At 52.3% G+C, this 21,344-nt stretch overlaps 1 protein-coding gene across 1 annotated transcript in view; it reads right to left on the bottom strand.

Annotated features, from left to right (window-relative positions):
• LAMA2 (laminin subunit alpha 2) overlaps window positions 1-21,344 on the bottom strand; it is a 554,587-nt gene continuing 533,243 nt past the window's right edge. The window contains exons 57-63 of the mRNA XM_064170111.1: window positions 14,735-14,847; window positions 12,740-12,929; window positions 6,834-6,989; window positions 4,717-4,870; window positions 3,308-3,438; window positions 1,181-1,403; window positions 1-264 (exon numbers count right to left, since the gene is read on the bottom strand). Of these exons, the coding sequence (XP_064026181.1) occupies window positions 107-264; window positions 1,181-1,403; window positions 3,308-3,438; window positions 4,717-4,870; window positions 6,834-6,989; window positions 12,740-12,929; window positions 14,735-14,847 (1,125 nt within the window). The 3' untranslated portion in view covers window positions 1-106. The remainder of the gene's footprint in view (window positions 265-1,180; window positions 1,404-3,307; window positions 3,439-4,716; window positions 4,871-6,833; window positions 6,990-12,739; window positions 12,930-14,734; window positions 14,848-21,344) is intronic.

Raw genomic sequence — 21,344 nt, 5'->3', positions numbered from 1 at the left:
TGCATGAAGACACTTTATTATGGGTGCAAGGCATAGGTAGGGGCATTGCTTTGTCTGCCCTAGCCCCAGGCGCTAGGAGAGGAGCCCCGGGGCCGCTGGGCCACCCTCATTGCGCAGGGCACGACAGCGGCTGCACACCCTTCAGCTCCACAGCTCTGCTGAAGTTCACCTCCTGAGGCTTGGCAGTTCCCTTGGTGAGCCTCAGGGATCGAATGCAGCCTTTGAAACGGATGTTAGTGGTCAGCCCAAACTGGGTCACACCATCTAAAGAGAGGAAGAAGGAGGCAGAAGCGATCGGTTAGTTGGAGCTGATCCTTGTTAGCTCTTCCAGAGCCCTGCAGGGGGAGAGATGTCCCCAGCAGAGCATCAGTGGACTGTTTGCTCCTCACTAAAGAGATGGCAAACACGAGGAGGGAATGAGCCAAATGGCTGTCAGGGCTAACAGTGGAGGCTTCCTCCCCTCGTCTGCCCCAGGGTGGCCCTGGCAGAGCCTGACCACCTCCGAGCTGCTGCTGTAAGCCACGCGCCCAGAGATGGGACGCGGAGGAGGCGCCGAAGGATGCGCACACGGATCCGTGGAACGGTGTGGGCTGGAAGGCACCTTCAGCATCAGCCAGTTCCAACCCCCTGCCATGGGCAGGGACACCCCCAGGTCTCATTCAACCTGGCCTTGAACACCTCCAGGGAGGGGACATCCACAACCTCCCTGGGCAGCCTGTTCCACTCACCCACAGCTCCCAACCTCACCACTGCTGCTCAGCTACTGCCACTCAACCACCTCCCTCAGCACCACACTCAAGCATCTTGTAAACCCCTCCAGGAATGGTGACTCCAGCACCTCCCTGGGCACCCAGTGCCTGAGAACCCTTGCTGGGAAGAAACTGTTCCTAATAACCAGCCTGAACCTCTCTTGGCACAACTTGAGGCCATTTCCTCATGTCTGTCACTTGTTGCATGTGGTAAGAGACCAACCCCCACTAAGAGAAGTCCCTTGGTGCTGCAGAACCTGTTGTGAAATGGAGCAGGCTGCAGACACAAGCCCCCACATGAGCTGGCACACACCTGGGCAGTCCCATTCATCCATCACCTTCAGCACACCAATCTTAGGGGCATTGAAAACAGCCCCGAGGCAGTGCTGCTGGAGCAGAAGAGAAGCATCACTCGTGTGGGCAGTGCTCACCAGGATATCCTCCAACAAAGACAGGGTCGTTGGTGTCTGCTGAGGTGGAGGCCCTGTTGGGGCTGCTCCCATCCACCTGTCTGCCATCCACAGTCAGCTCCAAACGGTGCTTGCTCTTCTTTGCCACCACCGTGTGCCACTGCCCATCACACAGGCTGCCTGGGGCCTCGGGCTCGTAGGCAGCAGAGAACCTGCCTGCACCGTTGTCAACGTGGAACAGCACCTGGGGAGAGTGGCATGGAGGTGAGCTGGGCCCCAGAGCAGCTCCACAGAGTCACAGAAGCAGATTTAGCAAGGCTGGAGAAGACCTTTGAGATCATCGAGTCCAACCTATCACCTGACACCTTCTCATTCACTAAACCCTGGCACTAATGCCTCCTGCAGCCTCCCCTTCAACACCTCCAGCCACAGCCACTCCACCACCTCCCTGGGCAGCCCATTCCAACGCCAATCACTCTCTCTGCCAACAACTTCCTCCAGCCTAGACCTGCCCTGGCACAGCTTGAGGCTGTGTCCCCTTGTTCTGTTGCTGGCTGCCTGGCAGCAGAGCCCAACCCCACCTGGCTACAGCCTCCCTGCAGGCAGCTGCAGACAGCAATGAGCTCTGCCCTGAGCCTCCTCTGCTGCAGGCTGCACCCCCCCAGCTCCCTCAGCCTCTCCTCACAGGGCTGTGCTCCAGGCCCCTCCCCAGCCTTGCTGCCCTTCTCTGGACACCTTCCAGCACCTCAGCATCTCTCTTGAACTGAGGAGCCCAGAACTGGACACAGGACTCCAGGGGTGGCCTGAGCAGTGCTGAGCACAGGGGCACAAGAACCTCCCTTGTCCTGCTGCCCACACTGCTCCTGAGCCAGCCCAGGATGCCATTGGCTCTGCTGCCCACCTGGGCACTGCTGCCTCCTCTGCAGCTCCTCTCTCCCAGCACCCCCAGCTCCCTCTCTGCCTGGCTGCTCTCAGCCACTCTGGCCCCAGCCTGTAGTGCTGCCTGGGGTTGTCGTGGCCAAAGTGCAGAACCCTGCCCTTGGACTCGTTAAAACTCCTGGCACTGGCCTGTGCCCATCTGTGCAGCCTGCCCAGCTCCCTCTGCAGAGCCCTCCTGCCCTCTAACAGATCGGCACTTGGTGTCCTCTGCAGACTCACTGGTGGAGGACTCAATCTCCTCCTCCAGATCATCAGTGAAGGAACAGGACTGTGCCCAGCACTGATCCCTGGGGCACACCACTGGTGACAGCTGCCAACTGGATGTGGCACCATTCACCACCACTCTCTGGGCCCTGCCATCCAGCCAGTTTTTAACCCAGTACCAAGTGCCCTGTGCCAGCCACAGGCTGCCAGCTGTGCCAGGAGTTTGCTGTGGCAGACAGTGTCAAAAACCTTGCTGGAGGCTTGGTTTGGGTTTTAATTGCCAGTCCAGACACTCTGCCTGCATGATCTAAAGCTCTCCTTCAACAGCAGGCTCTAGGGACTGCTGCCCCCCTGCGTTATGCAAGGCAGATAAACACCAATGGGAAGCACTCAGAACTCTGGTAGAGGTTTCCATTTCTCCAGTGTTTTGTCTTGGTTTTGGGATCAGCAGCCCAGCCCCAGCTCATCAGAGTGATAGGTCATAGAACCATGGAATTGGTTTGGTTGGAAAAGACCTCTGGAATCATCCACTCAACTGCTGTCCAGATTCCTGAGTGCATTTCCAGGCTGTGCAGTACAAGAGCCTAGCAAAGCACAGCCAAAGCCTGGCCCCAGAGCTTGCCCTGCTGTTGCAGTTGTAGGGCATTTGGTTACTGGAGCTTTCCACGCAGCTCTCTAAATGGATGAGAGTCTCCTGCTGCAAGGGAAAGGGAATAAACTGCTGGCTGAGGGGAATATCTTCCCAGTAAGGGTGGTGAGACACTGCCAACTGTGGCTGCCCCCTCCCCAGAGGTGCTCAAGGTGAGGCCTTGACCAGCCTGGGCTGGTGGGAGGTGTCCCTGCCCATGGCAGGGGGTTGGAGCTGGATGATCTTGAAGGCCCTTCCAAGCCAAACCATTTACGGTTCCATGATTCTATGATAAGGCCCAAGACAGGTCGGGGTAGGAAGCCTGCATTCAACCCAAAGCCAGCCCCAGGCAGGGCCAAAGAAGCTTTGCTACTCACTTTTCCATCCACCAGCTCGAGGCCAAGCCCATCCATCTGCTGGCTGCTGACTCCCAGCAGAACCCCGTTCACGCGGCTGGTGCGGAACTCCAGCTCCACCAGCAGGTCTGTGCCCACTCTGTAGGCACCAACTTGGAGTGCACAGGGGAGGGGTGAGACATGAAGAAAGCCATTTAATACCTCATTCCTTAAAAGCAGCCAGAGTGGGCTGCCAGCAGGGCCAGGGAACTAACTCAGCTGATCAGCACAGTCTGCTTCATCTGAATCATAGAATCATAGAATCAGCCAGGTTGGAAGAGAGCTCCAAGCTCAGCCAGTCCAACCTAGCACCCAGCCCTATCCAGTCAACCAGACCATGGCACTAAGTGCCTCATCCAGGCTTTTCTTGAAGACCCCCAGGCACGGTGCCTCCACCACCTCCCTGGGCAGCCCATTCCAATGCCAATCACTCTCTCTGTGAAGAACTTCTTCCTAACATCCAGCCTCAACCTACCCTGGCACAACTTGAGACTGTGTCCCCTTGTTCTATTGCTGGTTGCCTGGGAGAAGAGGCCAACCCCCACCTGGCTACAGCCTCCCTTCAGGTAGTTGTAGACAGTAATAAGATCACCCCTGAGACTCGTCTTCTCCAGGCTAAACAGGCCCAGCTCCCTCAGCCTCTCCTCATAGGATTTGTGCTCCAGGCCCCTCACCAGCTTCGTTGCCCTTCTCTGGACACCTTCCAGCACCTCAACATCTCTCTTGAATTGAGGGGCCCAGAACTGGACACAGCACTCAAGGTGTGGCCTGACCAGTGCTGAGCACAGGGGCAGAATAACCTCCCTTGTCCTACTGGCCACACTGCTCCTGATGCAGCCCAGGATGCCATTGGCTCTCTTGGCCACCTGGGCACACTGCTGGCTCATCTTCAGCTTACTATCAGTACCCGCAGGTCCCTTTCCTCCTGGCTGCTCTCAGCCACTCAGTCCCCAGCCTGTAGTGCTGCTTGGGGTTGTTGTGGCCAAAGTGCAGAACCCTGCACTTGGCCTTGTTAAATCTCATCCCATTGGCCTCTGCCCACCCATCCAGCCTGGCCAGGTCCCTCTGCAGGGCTCTCCACATCTCTGGACAACCTGTTCCAGTATTTCACCACCCTCACTGTGCTGAACTTCCTCCTGATGTCCAACCTAAATCTGCCCTGCCCCAGTTTCAAACCACTGCCATTTGTGCAGTCACTACAAGCCCTTCTGAACAGTCCCTCCCCAGCCTTTCTGTAGGTCCTTTTCAGATAGAGAAATGCTGCTCCTAGGTCTCCCCAGAGCCTTCTCCAGGCCTCCAGCCAACAGGAGTTAAGCAGCACTGGAAGTTTTTGGGAGCTGCATCTTCTCTCCTTCTGTTCTTTGCCTACCAGCAGCATCCCCATCCCTTACCTGCTTTGGCAAAGCCTGTTCCATCAAAGTATGTTCCTTGCTGCTCAGTGACAAAGCACTTCCCAACCCTGAAGCTGGAGGTTGGGCTCTCCAGGTCAACAGGTGATTCTGTCATGTGAAAGCCTCTGATGCAGCCGTCGATGCTGTAGGTGACCTGCAGGCGACATTCCAAACACAAGGTGAGCCTGTGCCAAGGCAGCTGGCATGCTCAGGAGAAAGGCCCAGGCTGTGCCTGGCCCCTGCTGCTCTGCTGGGCTTAGGGAGCTGAATACAACCTGAGCTGGACATGGCTGACCCTTGCTGGGATCTCAGCTCAGCCTAACCAAGGATGAAAGGCATTGCTTGAGAGGGCTGTGATCTGGGTCACATCCATCTGCCTTAATGGAGGGGACATCAAATACTGCACTGCATAATGGCACACAGCAAATGGCATCAGCAGAGCAGAGATTTAATGGCCTCTGCCTTCTTAATGGACTGTGCCCTGGGCCTTGGGAGGGGATGAAGGCAGAGCTCTCTGGGCTGCTGGTAGTTTCACCAGGGCTCCCCCCCCTTTCCTTCAATCACTTTACAATGGAGCTAATGTTGCATGGTAAGACAGAGCTAAGGCAGCTCCTCAAATGAGCAAAGCTGCCACACAAAGGCTGTTGCCTCTACATAGCACAGCCACACACAGGGCTGGTGACCACAGTGACAAGAGCCATGTGTTGGCCTGAGAGGCAGGAGATGTGCTGAGGAGAATGGAGGCTCTCCTGCAGGGTGGCAGGCTGCTACCCTGGTTTGACCTCTGCATTGCTGGGACTGAGGCTGGTCTGGGCACAGGTCAGCTGGTGGGGGAAGTAAGGGAGATATGGCCTGGGGCAGGGGTGAGGAGCTGCCCAGGCTACACCCTGGGCCTGATCAGTGCATCCCAGAGGGACCTCTGAATGTCACTCAGGGGGCTCTCCCTTTTCTCTCTGAGGTGTGCAGAAGCTGCTTTCTGACTCCTGACTTCAGACCAAGGCTTTGATCTTTGTCTTAGAGTCAGGAAAATGCACCCCTGAGATCAGTGGGAGAGAGGAAAGTGACAGCCAAGTGCTTTGAGGAAGAAAAGGAAGCCACAGTGATAAGCAGTGCCATGGAGGGAGGACAATAAACCTCAGCACACAAAATACAGCTGTACAAGCAGAGAAAGCAGAGGTCTGAGCTCTGCCTCCTCCCCCACTATCCTGACTGGTCGTTTGGAAGAGCTTCCAAAGGATTTCTTCCCTTGTAAACCAAATCTGAACGGAGTCACAGAGCTCACTACTGCCAAAGCACTGCTCAACATTGCCCTGAGAACTTGAGCAGTAGCAGAGAACCAGCTCAGTGCTGAGCACTGCTCAGTCTTCAGGAAGAGAGTTCCTTTTTCCTTCTTCTTTTTCCCTTGTTATTAGGAAAGAAAAGTGCCACAAAAGAGAACAGAGCTTGCCTCAGTGGCAGGCCAAAGCACTGAAACTCAGGACTGGCAAACCACTTGGTAGCCTTTCCCTGTGGCCAAGCAAACACCACAGGCTGGGAGAGTTGGGGCTGTGCAGGCTGGAGAGGAGAAGGCTTCCAGGAGAGCTTGGAGTGGCCTTGCAGGATCTGAAAGGGGCTGCAGGAGAGCTGGGGAGGGACTATTGACAAGGTCTGGGAACGGCAGGAGGAGGAGGAATGGGTTTGAAGTGGCAGAGGGGAGATTGAAAGTGGATGTGAGGAAGAAGTGGTTTGCAGTGAGGGTGGTGAGAGACTGGCACAGGTTGAGGGTGGTGAGAGACTGGCACAGGTTGAGGGTGGTGAGACACTGGCATAGGTTGAGGGTGGTGAGACACTGGCACAGGTTGAGGGTGGTGAGACACTGGCATAGGTTGCCCAGGGAGGTGGTGGAGCACAGAAGCACCCAACGTGATCAAAGATCACGTTGGGTGCTTCTGTGCTCCACCACCTCCCTGGAGGTGTTGAGGACCAGCTTGGATGAGACCTGTTCTAGCAGGAGGTGTCCCTGTCCCTGGCAGGGGTCTGGAACTGGCTGATCCTTGATGTCCCTTCCCTCCCACCCCATTCTATGCTTCCATAAACCACCCTGCAGTAGTTTAACAGAGCTGAAGCAAACTTCTTACCGGCCCAATCCTTCTGGTGGTGTAGTTCATGGGCAAGCCCCCGACGTAGAGCATGCCCACAACATCCAGGATGTCAGCCTTGCGGGGGCTGACGGTGCTGTTGGACACATCATCCACCGTGAGCTGCCCCTCTTGCTTGCTTCGGCTGACTCTCACCTGCAGAGGCACACACAGACCGCACTGACACACAGCTTGCTGCAGCGAAGCGTCCCCAGCCCGGCGGGGGCAGGCAGGAGGCGGCGGCAGCTGCGCTGCGCTGCGCTGTGCTGCTGCGAAGCTGATGGAGCACTGTAAGGAGAGAACTCAGCTGGCAGCAGTGGGGAGGGCTGCGGCACTCAGGTGTGCCGAGACGTAGCAAACCAGGACACAAATGCTAAGCTGTCAGCCCGCGGCTTGGATGGCAACACTCTGTGCTGGGTTAGGAACTGGCTGGAGGGCTGGACCCAGAGAGTGGTGGTGAATGGTGCCACATCCAGCTGGCAGCTGTCACTAGTGGTGTCCCTCAGGGATCAGTGCTGGGCCCCATCCTCTTTAACATCTTCATAGATGATCTGGATGAGGGCATGGAGTCAGTCATCAGCAAGTGTGCAGATGACACTAAGCTGGGGGCAGATGTGGCTGGGTTGGAGGGCAGAAGGGCTCTGCAGCAGGACCTTGACCGCCTGCACAGATGGGCAGAGGCCAATGGGATGGCTTCAATAGCTCCAAGTGCAGGGTGCTGCACTTTGGCCACAGCAACCCCATGCAGAGATACAGGCTAGGGTCAGAGTGGCTGGAGAGCAGCCAGACAGAGAGGCATCTGGGGGTGCTGATTGATACCCACCTGAACATGAGCCAGCAGTGTGCCCAGGTGGCCAAGAGAGCCAGTGGCATCCTGGCCTGCATCAGCAATGGTGTGGCCAGCAGGAGCAGGGAGGTCATTCTGCCCCTGTACTCTGCACTGCTCAGACCACACCTTGAGTGCTGTGTTCAGTTCTGGGCCCCCCAGTTTAGGAGGGACATTGAGATGCTTGAGCGTGTCCAGAGAAGGGCAACGAGGCTGGGGAGAGGCCTTGAGCACAGCCCTACGAGGAGAGGCTGAGGGAGCTGGGATTGGTTAGCCTGGAGAAGAGGAGGCTCAGGGCAGACCTCATTGCTGTCTGCAACTACCTGAGGGGAGGTTGTGGCCAGGGGGAGGTTGCTCTCTTCTCTCAGGTGGCCAGCACCAGAACAAGAGGACACAGCCTCAGGCTGTGCCAGGGGAGATTTAGGCTGGAGGTGAGGAGAAAGTTCTTCCCTGAGAGAGTCATTGGACACTGGAATGGGCTGCCCGGGGAGGTGGTGGAGTCGTCATCCCTGGGGCAGTTCAAGGCAAGGTTGGATGTGGCACTTGGTGCCATGGTCTGGCCTTGGGCACTGTGGTAAAGGGTTGGACTTGATGATCTGTGAGGTCTCTTCCAACCTTGGTGATACTGGGATACTGTGATACTGTAACAGCTCCAAGCTTTCAGGTTTCCAAGTTTTGAAGAGCTCAAATTTTTTACAAGCTTCGATTTTTTTTTAGGCATTCAACTTTTAATGTTTCCATTATTTTTGTTTTAAGAGCTCAACATTTTAAGGTTTATTTTTTTAAGAGCTCAACATTTTAAGGTTTAATTTTTTAAGAGGTCAAATTTTTAAGGTTGATTTTTTTTAGAGCTCAAATTTTTAAGGTTGAATTTTTTTTAAGAGCTCAAAATTTAAAGGTTGAATTTTTTTAGAACTCAAATTTTTAAGGTTGAATTTTTTTAAGAGCTCAAAATGTAAAGGTTTTTTTCTTTAAAGAACTCAAAATTTAAAGGTTGAATTTTTAAGAGCTCAAATTTTAAGGTTGATTTTTTTTAAGAGCTCAAAATTTTAAGGTCGAATTTTTTAAGAGCTCAAAATTTTAAGGTTTAGTTTTTTAAGAGGTCAAATTTTTAAGGTTGATTTTTTTTAGAGCTCAAAATTTTAAGGTTGAATTTTTTTAGAGCTCAAAATTTTAAGGTTGAATTATTTTAAGAGCTCAAATTTTTAAGGTTGAATTTTTTTAGAGCTCAAAATTTTAAGGTCAATTTTTTTAGAGCTCAAAATTTTAAGGTTGAATTTTTTAAGAGCTCAAATTTTTAAGGTTGAATTTTTTTAGAGCTCAAATTTTTAAGGTTGAATTTTTTTAAGAGCTCAAAATTTAAAGTTTTTTTTAAAAGAACTCAAAATTTAAAGGTTGATTTTTTAAGAGCTCAAATTTTAAGGCTGAATTTTTTTAGAGCTCAAATTTTTAAGGTTGAATTCTTTTAGTGCTCAAAATTTTAAGGTCAAAATTTTTAGAGCTGAAATTTTTAGTTTTTTTTTTTAAGAGCTCAAAATTTTAAAGTTGAATTTTTTAAGAGATGAAATTTTTAAGGTTGAATTTTTTTAGAGCTCAAATTTTTAAGGTCGAATTTTTTTAGAGCTCAAAATTTTAAGGTTGAATTTTTTAAGAACTCAAAATTTAAAGGTTGAATTTTTAAGAGCTCAAATTTTAAGGTTGATTTTTTTTTAAGAGCTCAAATTTTTAAGGTTGAATTTTTTTAGAGCTCAAAATTTTAAGGTCCAATGTTTTAGAGCTGAAAATTTTAAGGTTGAATTTTTTAAGAGCTTAAATTTTTAAGGTTGAATTTTTTTAAGAGCTCAAATTTTTAAGGTTGAATTTTTTTTAAGAGCTCAAATTTTTAAGGTTGAATTTTTTTATAGCTTAAAATTTTAAGGTTTTTTTTTTTAAGAGCTCAAAATTTTTAAGGTTGAATTTTTTTAGAGCTCAAATTTTTAAGGTTTATTTTTTTAAGAGCACAGTTTCTTAAGGCTCAATTTTCTTTAAGAGCTCAAATTTTTAAGGTTTAATTTTTTTAGAGCTCAGATTTTTAAGGTTTATTTTTTTAAGAGCTCTAAATTTTAAGGTTGAATTTTTTAAGAGCTCAAATTTTGAATTTTTTTTAAGAGCTCAAAATTTTAATTTTTTTTTTTAGGGCTCAAATTTTTAAGGTTCAATTTTCTTTAAGAGCTCAAATTTTTAAGGTTGATTTTTTTTAAGAGATCAAAATTTTAAGGTTCATTTTTTTTTAAGAGCTCAACATTTTAAGGTTTATTTTTTTAAGAGCTCAAAATTTTAAAGTTTAATTTTTTAAGAGCTCAAATTATTAAGGTTGAATTTTTAAGAGCTCAAATTTTAAGGTTGAATTTTTTTAAGAGCTCAACATTTTAAGGTTTATTTTTTTAAGAGCTCAAAATTTTAAGGTTGATTTTTTTAAGACCTCAAATTTTTAAGGTTTATTTTTTAAGAGCTCAAAATTTTTAAGGTTGAATGTTTTTGGAGGTCAATTTTTTAAGGTTTTTTTTTAAGAGTTCAAAATTTTAAGGTTGAATTTTTTTAGAGCTCAAATTATTAAGGTTGAATTTTTTTAGAGCTCAAATTTTTAAGGCTCAGTTTTCTTTAAGAGCTCAAATTTTTAAGGTTTAATTTTTTTAGAGCTCAAAATTTTAAGGTTTACTTTTTTAAGAGCTCAAAATTTTAAGGCTGAATTTTTTAAGAGCTCAAATTTTTAGTTTTTTAAAAGAGCTCAAAATTTTAAGGTTTTTTTTTTAGGGCTCAAATTTTCAAGGTTTTCTTTCTAGAGCTCAAATTTTTAAGGTTCAATTTTCTTTAAGAGTTCAAATTTTTAAGGTTGATTTTTTTTAAGAGATCAATATTTTAAGGTTCAATTTTTTTTTAAGAGCTCAACATTTTAAGGTTTATTTTTTTAGAGCTCAAAATTTTAAGGTTGGATTTTTTTAAGAGCTCAAAATTTTAAAGTTTAATTTTTTAAGAGCTCAATTTTTTAAGGTTCATTTTTAAGAGCTCAAAAATTTAAAGTTTAGTTTTTTAAGAGTGCATGGTCCCTGGCAGCACTGGTGGCAAATGGTGCTAGCAGCACAGGTTTGCAGGCTGCACTGAGTGCATGGTCCCTGGCAGCACTGGTTGCAAATGTTGCTAGCAGCACAGGTTTGCAGGCAGCACTGAGTGCATGGCCCCTGGCAGCACTGGTTGCAAATGTTGCTAGCAGCACAGGTTTGCAGGCAGCACTGAGTGCATGGTCCCTGGCAGCACTGGTTGCAAATGGTGCTAGCAGCACGGGTTTGCAGGCAGCACTGAGTGCATGGTCCCTGGCAGCACTGGTTGCAAATGGTGCTAGCAGCACAGGTTTGCAGGCAGCACTGAGTGCATGGCCCCTGGCAGCACTGAGTGCAAATGGTGCTAGCAGCACAGGTTTGCAGGCAGCACTGAGTGCATGGCCCCTGGCAGCACTGGTTGCAAATGGTGCTAGCAGCACAGGTTTGCAGGCAGCACTGAGTGCATGGTCCCTGGCAGCACTGAGTGCAAATGGTGCTAGCAGCACAGGTTTGCAGGCAGCACTGAGTGCATGGTCCCTGGCAGCACTGGTTGCAAATGGTGCTAGCAGCACAGGTTTGCAGGCAGCACTGAGTGCATGGCCCCTGGCAGCACTGGTTGCAAATGGTGCTAGCAGCACAGGTTTGCAGGCAGCACTGAGTGCATGGCCCCTGGCAGCACTGGTTGCAAATGTTGCTAGCAGCACAGGTTTGCAGGCAGCACTGAGTGCATGGTCCCTGGCAGCACTGGTTGCAAATGGTGCTAGCAGCACGGGTTTGCAGGCAGCACTGAGTGCATGGTCCCTGGCAGCACTGGTTGCAAATGGTGCTAGCAGCACAGGTTTGCAGGCAGCACTGAGTGCATGGCCCCTGGCAGCACTGAGTGCAAATGGTGCTAGCAGCACAGGTTTGCAGGCAGCACTGAGTGCATGGCCCCTGGCAGCACTGGTTGCAAATGGTGCTAGCAGCACAGGTTTGCAGGCAGCACTGAGTGCATGGTCCCTGGCAGCACTGAGTGCAAATGGTGCTAGCAGCACAGGTTTGCAGGCAGCACTGAGTGCATGGTCCCTGGCAGCACTGGTTGCAAATGGTGCTAGCAGCACAGGTTTGCAGGCAGCACTGAGTGCATGGCCCCTGGCAGCACTGAGTGCAAATGGTGCTAGCAGCACAGGTTTGCAGGCAGCACTGAGTGCATGGTCCCTGGCAGCACTGGTTGCAAATGGTGCTAGCAGCACAGGTTTGCAGGCAGCACTGAGTGCATGGCCCCTGGCAGCACTGGTTGCAAATGGTGCTAGCAGCACAGGTTTGCAGGCAGCACTGAGTGCATGGTTCCACTGCTGTGCATGTGCCTGAGATCCCAGTGCATGCTGGAGGAAACAGGCTCTGCTGGCCTGCTGGTACCCTGGCTTCTGTTCAGACAACTGAATGCCATCTGATCAGCCCAGGTGAGACCACATCTGGAGTGCTGTTCTGGGCTCCCCAGTTCTAGAGGGACAGGGAACTATTGGTGGGTATCCAACACAGGCTATGAGGCTGCTGAAGGGCCTGGCACAGCTGTGTGAGGAGGAGAGGCTGAGAGCCCTGGGGCTGGGTAGCCTGGAGAGGAGAAGGCTGAGAGGGGATCTGAGCAATGGTTACAAATAGCTGAGGGCTGGGGGGCAAGAAGCAGGGGCCAGGCTCTGTGCAGTGCTGTCCTGGGGTAGGACAAGGAGCAATGGACACAAACTGGGACCCAGGAAGTTGCACCTGAAGATGAGGAGAAACTTGTTTGGTGTGAGGGTGCTGGAGCCTGGAGCAGGCTGCCCAGAGAGGCTGTGGAGTCTCCTGTGGAGACTTTCCAGACCCATGTGGATGTGTTGCTGTGTGCCCTGCCCTGGGGGATGCTGCTCTGGCAGGGGGCTTGGACTGGATGATCTCTGGAGGTCCTTTCCAGCCCCTACCATTCTATCTGGGAAGAAGCCTTGCTCCTAGCAGCACAAGGACTGGAGCAGCAGCGAGCACTGTACCTTGTGCCAGTGGCCATCATTGACTCTGGTGGCAACCAGGGTGCTGGTGTTGCCACTGCCCAGGTCATAGCTGAAGTAGGCCAGGCCATCCTTGATCTGCACCGTGGCAAAGTCAGCATGGTTGATGCGGGCCATGTAGAACAGCAAGCCAGAGGCAGCTCTGGTTCGCACTTCAAACTCGATCGTCAGCCTGCAAAGCAAACAGCAAGCAAGAGGCAGGCATTCAGAGCCAGGGTTGGGTTGGAAGGGACCATCAAGATCAGCCAGCCATGGGCAGGGACACTTCCCACCAGCACAGGTTGCTAAAGGCTTTGTCCAACCTGGCCTTGAACACCTCCAGGGAGGTTGTGGAGCACAGAAGCACCCAACGTGATCAAAGATCACGTTGGGTGCTTCTGTGCTCCACAACCTCCCTGGGCAACCTGTGCCAGTGTCTCACCACCTTCAACCTGTGCCAGTGTCTCACCACCTTCAACCTGTGCCAGTGTCTCACCACCCTCAACCTGTGCCAGTGTCTCACCACCTTCAACCTGTGCCAGTGTCTCACCACCTTCACTCTAAAGAGTTTCTTCCTCATCTCCAGTCTCGCTCTCCCCTCTCCCAGCTTAGCACACATCTGCTCCCTGGCAGTTGAGCAGTGTCCTTTAGTCCCTGTGCTGTGGGAATCCCAAAAAGTGCCACCTTGGCAGAGAAAGTCAAGACCTAACTCTCAGCTGCAGCTGCACACAAATCTTTACCAACAGAGAGTTTGTTGGGAGGGGTTTTGGGAGCGCTGCCTAGGTGGGTGTGGGCACCTCATTGCCTGCAGGTGATGCTTTGATGCTTTCAGTGTTCCCTTGCTGAACTCAATTGGCTTTGGGATGTGATCCATGAGATCCTTTCCAGGCTGGGCCCAGGAATTCAGGAGTTTCTGAGAATATTAGGCATGGCATTTCTTCTTGCTATGAGACAGCTGGTTATTAGAATAGATCTATTAGAGCCAATGGCATCCTGGGCTGGCTCAGGAGCAGTGTGGGCAGCAGGACAGGGCAGTCCTTCTGCCCCTGTGCTCAGCACTGCTCAGCCCACACCTTGAGTGCTGTTTCCAGCTCTGGGCTCCTCAACTCCAGAGAGATGTTGAGGTGCTGGAAGGTGTCCAGAGAAGGGCAGCAAGGCTGGGGAGGGGCCTGGAGCAGAGCCCTGTGAGGAGAAGCTGAGGGAGCTGGGGGTGTGCAGCCTGCAGCAGAGGAGGCTCAGGGCAGAGCTCATTGCTGCCTGCAGCTGCCTGCAGGGAGGCTGTAGCCAGGTGGGGTTGGGCTCTGCTGCCAGGCAGCCAGGAACAGAAGAAGGGGGGACAGTCTCAAGCTGTGCCAGGGCAGGTCTAGGCTGGATGTTAGGAGGAAGTTGTTGTCAGAGAGAGTGATTGGCATTGGAATGGGCTGCCCACGGAGGTGGTGGAGTGGCTGTGGCTGGAGGTGTTGCAGCCAAGCCTGGCTGGGGCACTTAGTGCCATGGTCTGGTTGACTGGCCAGGGCTGGGTGATAGATTTGACTGAATGACCTTGGAGGTCCCTTCCAGCATGGTTGATTTTATGGTTTATTTTGACAGCTGGGAGAGTTGGGGTTGCTCAGCCTGGAGGATGCTCCAGGGAGATCTTAGTGCAGCCTTTCAATACCTGAAGGGAGGCACAAGAGAGCTGGGGAGGACTTGGAGTGACAGGATGAAGGGCAATGGCTTTGAGCTGGGAGAGAGGAGATTGAGACTTGAGATGGGGAAGAAATTCTTGAGAGTGAGGGTGGTGAAACACTGCCACAGGTTGCCCAGGGAAGCTGTGGATGCCCCTTCCCTGGAGGTGTTCCAGAGCAGGTTGAATGAGGCTTTGAGCAGTCTGGGCTGGTGAGAGGTGTCCCTGCCCATGACAAGGGAGGCTGGGACTGGATGATCTTTAAGATCCCTTCCACCTCCAAGTAGTCAGTGATTTCTCCTTCAAACCCCTTTGCTGAAAGAAACAATTACCTGTTTTTCACTTTGGTGTCATCAAAGGCCACTGCAATGTGGCTGTTCCTTGAAAGGCCAAACTGTTTGCCACCTTCCAGGATGTCTGGTTCAGTGTCAGCAGCACAGGAATCCTGCAGAACAGACACAGCAATCACACAGCCCTCACTTTGAGCAGCTGCCTCAGCTGGGCACATGCTGGAGCTCTGAGAATGTCCCACTTAGGCTAGACACTGGCCCTGCGATTTTCCAGTCTCCTGGTGTCTCATCACACCAGCTGAAGTGATAAACCAGGCCGACAGGAACGTGGGGTGAGAGCAGAGCTCCCTAAGCTGCCGTGAAAGCAAATACAGTAACAGATGAGCAGTGCTGCTTTCCTGCCACCAGCGGACCTTGGCAGCAGCCTTAAGTGACTCGCTGGCGGCTCAGCGTCCCAGTAACTCACACAGCAGGATGCCCTCTCACGGAGCTGGCCACGGCTTCAGTCTAAAAAGCAGGCTTTGCTGAGCACTGCAGATCCAGCCACCTTCAAAGAGCCAGGTGGAAGCAGCTGCAGATGCTGCACCTGTCGAGCCCTAACTGCTACCCCCGGCTGCCACTCCGCGATCGCATCCTTTGTCTCCAGCGCTGTCGTTTCCCCTGCTGCTGCTGCAAGGAAGCCAAAGCACCGATGGAAGAACTCTTGAACCCCCCTCAGCTGCCTAATGCAGACACATTAGCCAGGGAGTAAAGAAAGAAACCCCTCCCTGTCTGTTCTGCCTCTGTTCCTCCTGCAGTGGTGCACAGTGGCAGGGGAAACCTCTTCTGCCCAGCATCACTTCCTCGCGTTAATTGCACCAGGCTCTTTAATCTCTGGCGCTGGTAGAGGGGTGCCAGGGGCAGTGTCAGACCAGGGTAACCACCAGCTCCTGCTCCTGGCTAGCCTCAGCCTCCCGCAGAGGAGCCTGCTCAAAGGGTCTCACACAACACAACCCCAGGACAACACTGCTGGGAAGGAAGCGAACTCTGCTGGCTGCCAGCTCTGTCAGGAGCACTGTGGCTGAGGGCACTGCAGCCTGGCAACAGCCTCCTGCTAGAGCCCTGACTCGGCAGGGACTGCAAGGCACAGGGTGCCATGCCTGCCTGACAGAGAGCTCCTTGCTCTGAAGCACTGGGGAAGTGTCACCAGGGACGCAGCAGGCACTGAGGGCTCAGCCATGAAGAGGAGGTTTTGTTCCCCTCTCACTCAGTCTGCATGGGTGTGACAGAGAGAGCAGCATGGATGGGTGTGACAGAGCAGAGCACCATGGATGGGTGTGACAGAGAGAACAGCATGGATGGGTGTGACAGAGAGAGCACCATGGATGGGTGTGACAGAGCAGGACACCATGGATGGGTGTGACAGAGAGAACACCATGGATGGGTGTGACAGAGAGAGCACCATGGATGGGTGTGACAGAGCAGGACACCATGGATGGGTGTGACAGAGAGAACACCATGGATGGGTGTGACAGAGCAGAGCACCATGGATGGGTGTGACAGAGAGAGCAGCATGGATGGGTGTGACAGAGAGAACACCATGGATGGGTGTGACAGAGAGAACAACATGGATGGGTGTGACAGAGCAGAGCACCATGGATGGGTGTGACAGAGAGAACAACATGGATGGGTGTGACAGAGCAGAGCACCATGGATGGGTGTGACAGAGCAGAACAGCATGGATGGATGTGACAGAGCAGAGCACCATGGATGGGTGTGACAGAGCAGAGCACCATGGATGGGTGTGACAGAGAGAACAACATGGATGGGTGTGACAGAGCAGAGCACCATGGATGGGTGTGACAGAGAGAACACCATGGATGGGTGTGACAGAGCAGGACACCATGGATGGGTGTGACAGAGCAGAGCACCATGGATGGGTGTGACAGAGCAGAACACCATGGATGGGTGTGACAGAGCAGAGCACCATGGATGGGTGTGACAGAGCAGAACACCATGGATGGGTGTGACAGAGCAGAGCACCATGGATGGGTGTGACAGAGAGAACAGCATGGATGGGTGTGACAGAGCAGAGCACCATGGATGGGTGTGACAGAGCAGAGCACCATGGATGGGTGTGACAGAGAGAACACCATGGATGGGTGTGACAGAGAGAACACCATGGATGGATGTGACAGAGCAGAACACCATGGATGGGTGTGACAGAGCAGAACACCATGGATGGGTGTGACAGAGCAAAGCACCATGGATGGGTGTGACAGAGAGAGCAGCATGGATGGGTGTGACAGAGCAGAGCAGCATGGATGGATGTGACAGAGAGAACACCATGGATGGGTGTGACAGAGCAGAGCAGCATGGATGGGTGTGACAGAGAGAACACCATGGATGGGTGTGACAGAGAGAACACCATGGATGGGTGTGACAGAGAGAGCAGCATGGATGGGTGTGACAGAGCAGAGCAGAATGGATGGGTGTGACAGAGAGAACACCATGGATGGGTGTGACAGAGAGAGCAGCATGGATGGGTGTGACAGAGAGAACACCATGGATGGGTGTGACAGAGAGAACAGCATGGATGGGTGTGACAGAGCAGAGCAGAATGGATGGGTGTGACAGAGCAGAGCAGCATGGATGGGTGTGACAGAGCAGAGCAGCATGGATGGGTGTGACAGAGCAGAACACCATGGATGGGTGTGACAGAGCAGAGCACCATGGATGGGTGTGACAGAGCAGAACAGCATGGATGGGTGTGACAGAGCAGAAGAGCATGGATGGGTGTGACAGAGCAGAGCACCATGGATGGGTGTGACAGAGCAGAGCACCATGGATGGGTGTGACAGAGAGAACACCATGGATGGATGTGACAGAGCAGAACACCATGAATGGGTGTGACAGAGCAGAGCACCATGGATGGGTGTGACAGAGCAGAACAGCATGGATGGGTGTGACAGAGCAGAACAGCATGGATGGGTGTGACAGAGCAGAGCACCATGGATGGGTGTGACAGAGCAGAACAGCATGGATGGGTGTGACAGAGAGAACACCATGGATGGGTGTGACAGAGCAGAGCAGCATGGATGGGTGTGACAGAGCAGAACACCACGGATGGGTGTGACAGAGCAGGACACCATGGATGGGTGTGACAGAGCAGAGCAGCATGGATGGGTGTGACAGAGCAGAGCACCATGCATGGGTGTGACAGAGCAGAACAGCATGGATGGATGTGACAGAGCAGAGCACCATGGATGGGTGTGACAGAGCAGAGCACCATGGATGGGTGTGACAGAGCAGAACAGCATGGATGGGTGTGACAGAGCAGAGCACCATGGATGGGTGTGACAGAGCAGAACACCATGGATTGGGTGTGACATTTTCCAGACCATGCATTACAAGAGGCAGAGATCTGTGTGCAGTGCAGGGAGCAAACAGGGCCAGTTCAGGCCACCCCCTCAGTTAGGAGCATGTGAGAGCAGTCCTCCAGTGGCTGGCAGACAGCAGGACACTGCCATGTTCCCATCATGCTGGGTGCAGTTTCTAATGATTTTTGAAGGTGTTGAGGTTCATCTCCAAGCTCCAAGTAAGTGAATACCAATTCTGTGTCTGGATGCTTTCAGCAGCCTTTGGGCTCATGGCAAGGTGAAGACAGGGACTGGCTGCTGGTAGTGGAGCAGAAAAGGCACTGCCACAGTCTGAGTGGCACAGCTATGTCATGGTGCACTGACCTGGCCTGACACTGGGACTGGGGCACCCTCAGCGAGTTTGCAGATGACACTAAGCTGTGTGGTGCAGCTGACACACTGGGAGGGAGGGATGGCATCCAGGGGGAACTGGACAGGCTGGACAGGTTGGTCTCATGAAGTTCAGAGAGACCTTACAGAGCCACTCCCTGAAGGGGCTACAGGAGAGCTGGGGAGGGACTTTTAGCAAGGGCTAGGAGTGAGAGGACAAGGGACAATGGTTTGAACTGGGAGAAGGGAGAGTGAGAGTGGAGATGAGGCAGAGATTGTTTTCAGCTAGGGTGGTGAGACACTGGCTCAGGCTGCCCAGCAAGGTTGTGGATGTCCCCTCCTTGGAGGTGTTCAAGGTCAGGCTGGATAAGGCCTTGAGGAACCTGGACTGGTGGAAGGTGTCCCTGCCCATGGCAGGGGGTTGGAACTGGATGACCCTGAAGGTGCCTCCCAGTCCAACCCATTCTGTGATTTTCTGATTCTCTGGCAGTAAATTCAGTCCTAGGCCTGTGTCTGCCAGTCAGAGGGTCTGACCCTGGCACTGGCTGCTCACCAGCAGCCACTAGAGAGTTACTTCAGCCCAGCAGAATGACTAAGGGAGGGCAAACACTGAGCAGTGCCAAACACTGTGATGGAATCACACCAAGTAGACACTGATTATTTACTGTCAGTAGTGATCAGTAAGAGTGAACATTCGTTAGCCTGGTGTGCAAATGGCAGCAGAAGAAAGCACATCAGTAGGCTGTGCTAAAATGCTTCCAGGTTTTATTCACAGTCCCATGCCTGGGGTAAGTTTCTCCAAGGATAGGCAGCTTCACAGCCTTCCAGGACTCACAGCTCAGTGCAGTGTTAGTTCTAACAGTGAGGCAGAGCCCACAGCTCAGTGCAGTGTTCAAACAGTGAGGCAGTCCCCATGGCTCAGTGCAGTGTTAGTTCAAGCAGTGAGGTAGTGCCCACAGGTCAGTGCAGTGTTAGTTCAAGCAGTGAGGCAGTGCCCACAGCTCAGTGCAGTGTTAGTTCAAGCAGTGAGGCAGTGCCCACAGCTCAGTGCAGTGTTAGTTCAAGCAGTGAGGCAGTGCCCACAGCTCAGTGCAGTGTTAGTTCAAGCAGTGAGGCAGCCCCCACAGCTCAGTGCAGTGTTAGTTCAAGCAGTGAGGCAGCCCCCACAGCTCAGTGCAGTGTTAGTTCAAGCAGTGAGGCAGTGCCCACAGCTCAGTGCAGTATCAGTTCAGTGAGGCAGTGCCCACAGCTCAGTGCAGTGTTAGTTCTAACAGTGAGGCAGTGCCCACAGCTCAGTGCAGTGTTCAAACAGTGAGGCAGTCCCCACAGCTCAGTGCAGTGTTAGTTCAAGCAGTGAGGCAGTGCCCATAGCTCAGTGCAGTGTCAGTTCAGCGAGGCAGTGCCCACAGCTCAGTGCAGTGTCAGTTCAAGCAGTGAGGCAGTGCCCACAGCTCAGTGCAGTGTTAGTTCAGTGAGGCAGTGCCCACAGCTCAGTGCAGTGTTAGTTCAAGCAGTGAGGCAGTGCCCACAGCTCAGTGCAGTGTCAGTTCAGTGAGGCAGTGCCCACAGCTCAGTGCAGTGTCAGTTCAAGCAGTGAGGCAGTGCCCACAGCTCAGTGCAGTGTCAGTTCAGTGAGGCAGTGCCCACAGCTCAGTGCAGTGTCAGTTCAGTGAGGCAGTGCCCACAGCTCAGTGCAGTGTCAGTTCAAGCAGTGAGGCAGTGCCCACAGCTCAGTGCAGTGTCAGTTCAAGCAGTGAGGCAGTGCCCACAGCTCAGTGCAGTGTTAGTTCAGTGAGGCAGTGCCCACAGCTCAGTGCAGTGTTAGTTCAAGCAGTGAGGCAGTGCCCACAGCTCAGTGCAGTGTCAGTTCAGTGAGGCAGTGCCCACAGCTCAGTGCAGTGTCAGTGAAGCAGTGAGGCAGTGCATGGAGAACCAGTGCAGGATACCGTTGCGGCGGTGGCGGCGCTCAGGCTGGCGCTCCTCACGGCAGCGGCAAGCGAGTCCTGAGCAGCAGTGAACAGGGGGCAGAAGCAGCAGTTACTCAGGGCTGGCAAACGTTTGCCAGCTGTAGCAAGCAGCAGCAGACCTGAGCATTTCCCAGCTGTCCTACTTCTTGGTCTTGTCTTGCCTTTCACAGAGGCTGGGGTTCACAGATCACAGATGGCAGGGGTTGGAAGGGACCCGAAGGGACCACCCAGTCCAACCCCCTGCCAGAGCAGGACCATCCAATCCAGCTCAGGGCACACAGCAGCACATCCAGACAGGCCTGGAAAGGCTCCTGAGAAGGAGACTCCACAGCCTCTCTGGGCAGCCTGTGCCAGGGCTCTGGGACCCTTCCAGCCAAGAAGTTCCCCCTTGTGCTGAGCTGGAACCTCCTGTGCTGCAGCTTCCATCCATTGCTGCTTGTCCTATCCCAGGGAGCAGTGAGCAGAGCCTGTCCCCCCACCCTGAATCCCAGCCCTCAGATAGTTATAAACATTGATTCAATCCCCTCTCAGTCTTCTCCAGACTAAGCAGCCCCAGGTCCCTCAGCCTCTCCTCAGCAGGCAGTGCTCCAGTCCCCTCAGCATCCTCGTAGACCTCCACTGGACTCTCCAGCAGATCTCTGTCCCTCTGCAACTGAGGAGCCCAAAATGAATGCAGCATGGTTTTGCATCTGGGATTAAGCAAGCCTCCCTTTTCACATGCAGGTGGATAACAGAGAGGGAAAAAAAGGTCCTTTTAGGACTTTAAAAGAGCTACTAAAAGTCCTTAAGTTGCACAGATACCTGATTGAAGTCTGTTACATGGAGATGATTCTTCTCTGCTGTGCGTTTGCTATATGCAGTCCTACAGTCAGCTTCTGCATAACTGAGTGCACTGTGAGTGCCAGGTCATTATTAGATGTAGCTACTTATTTCCTTCTAATGTTCCCCAGAAAAGTA

Source organism: Pogoniulus pusillus, chromosome 33 (assembly GCF_015220805.1).
Source record: "Pogoniulus pusillus isolate bPogPus1 chromosome 33, bPogPus1.pri, whole genome shotgun sequence".
NCBI lineage: Eukaryota > Metazoa > Chordata > Aves > Piciformes > Lybiidae > Pogoniulus > Pogoniulus pusillus.
The sequence above is the reverse complement of the archived record's forward strand: the minus strand, read 5'-3'. Positions and strand labels throughout refer to the sequence as shown.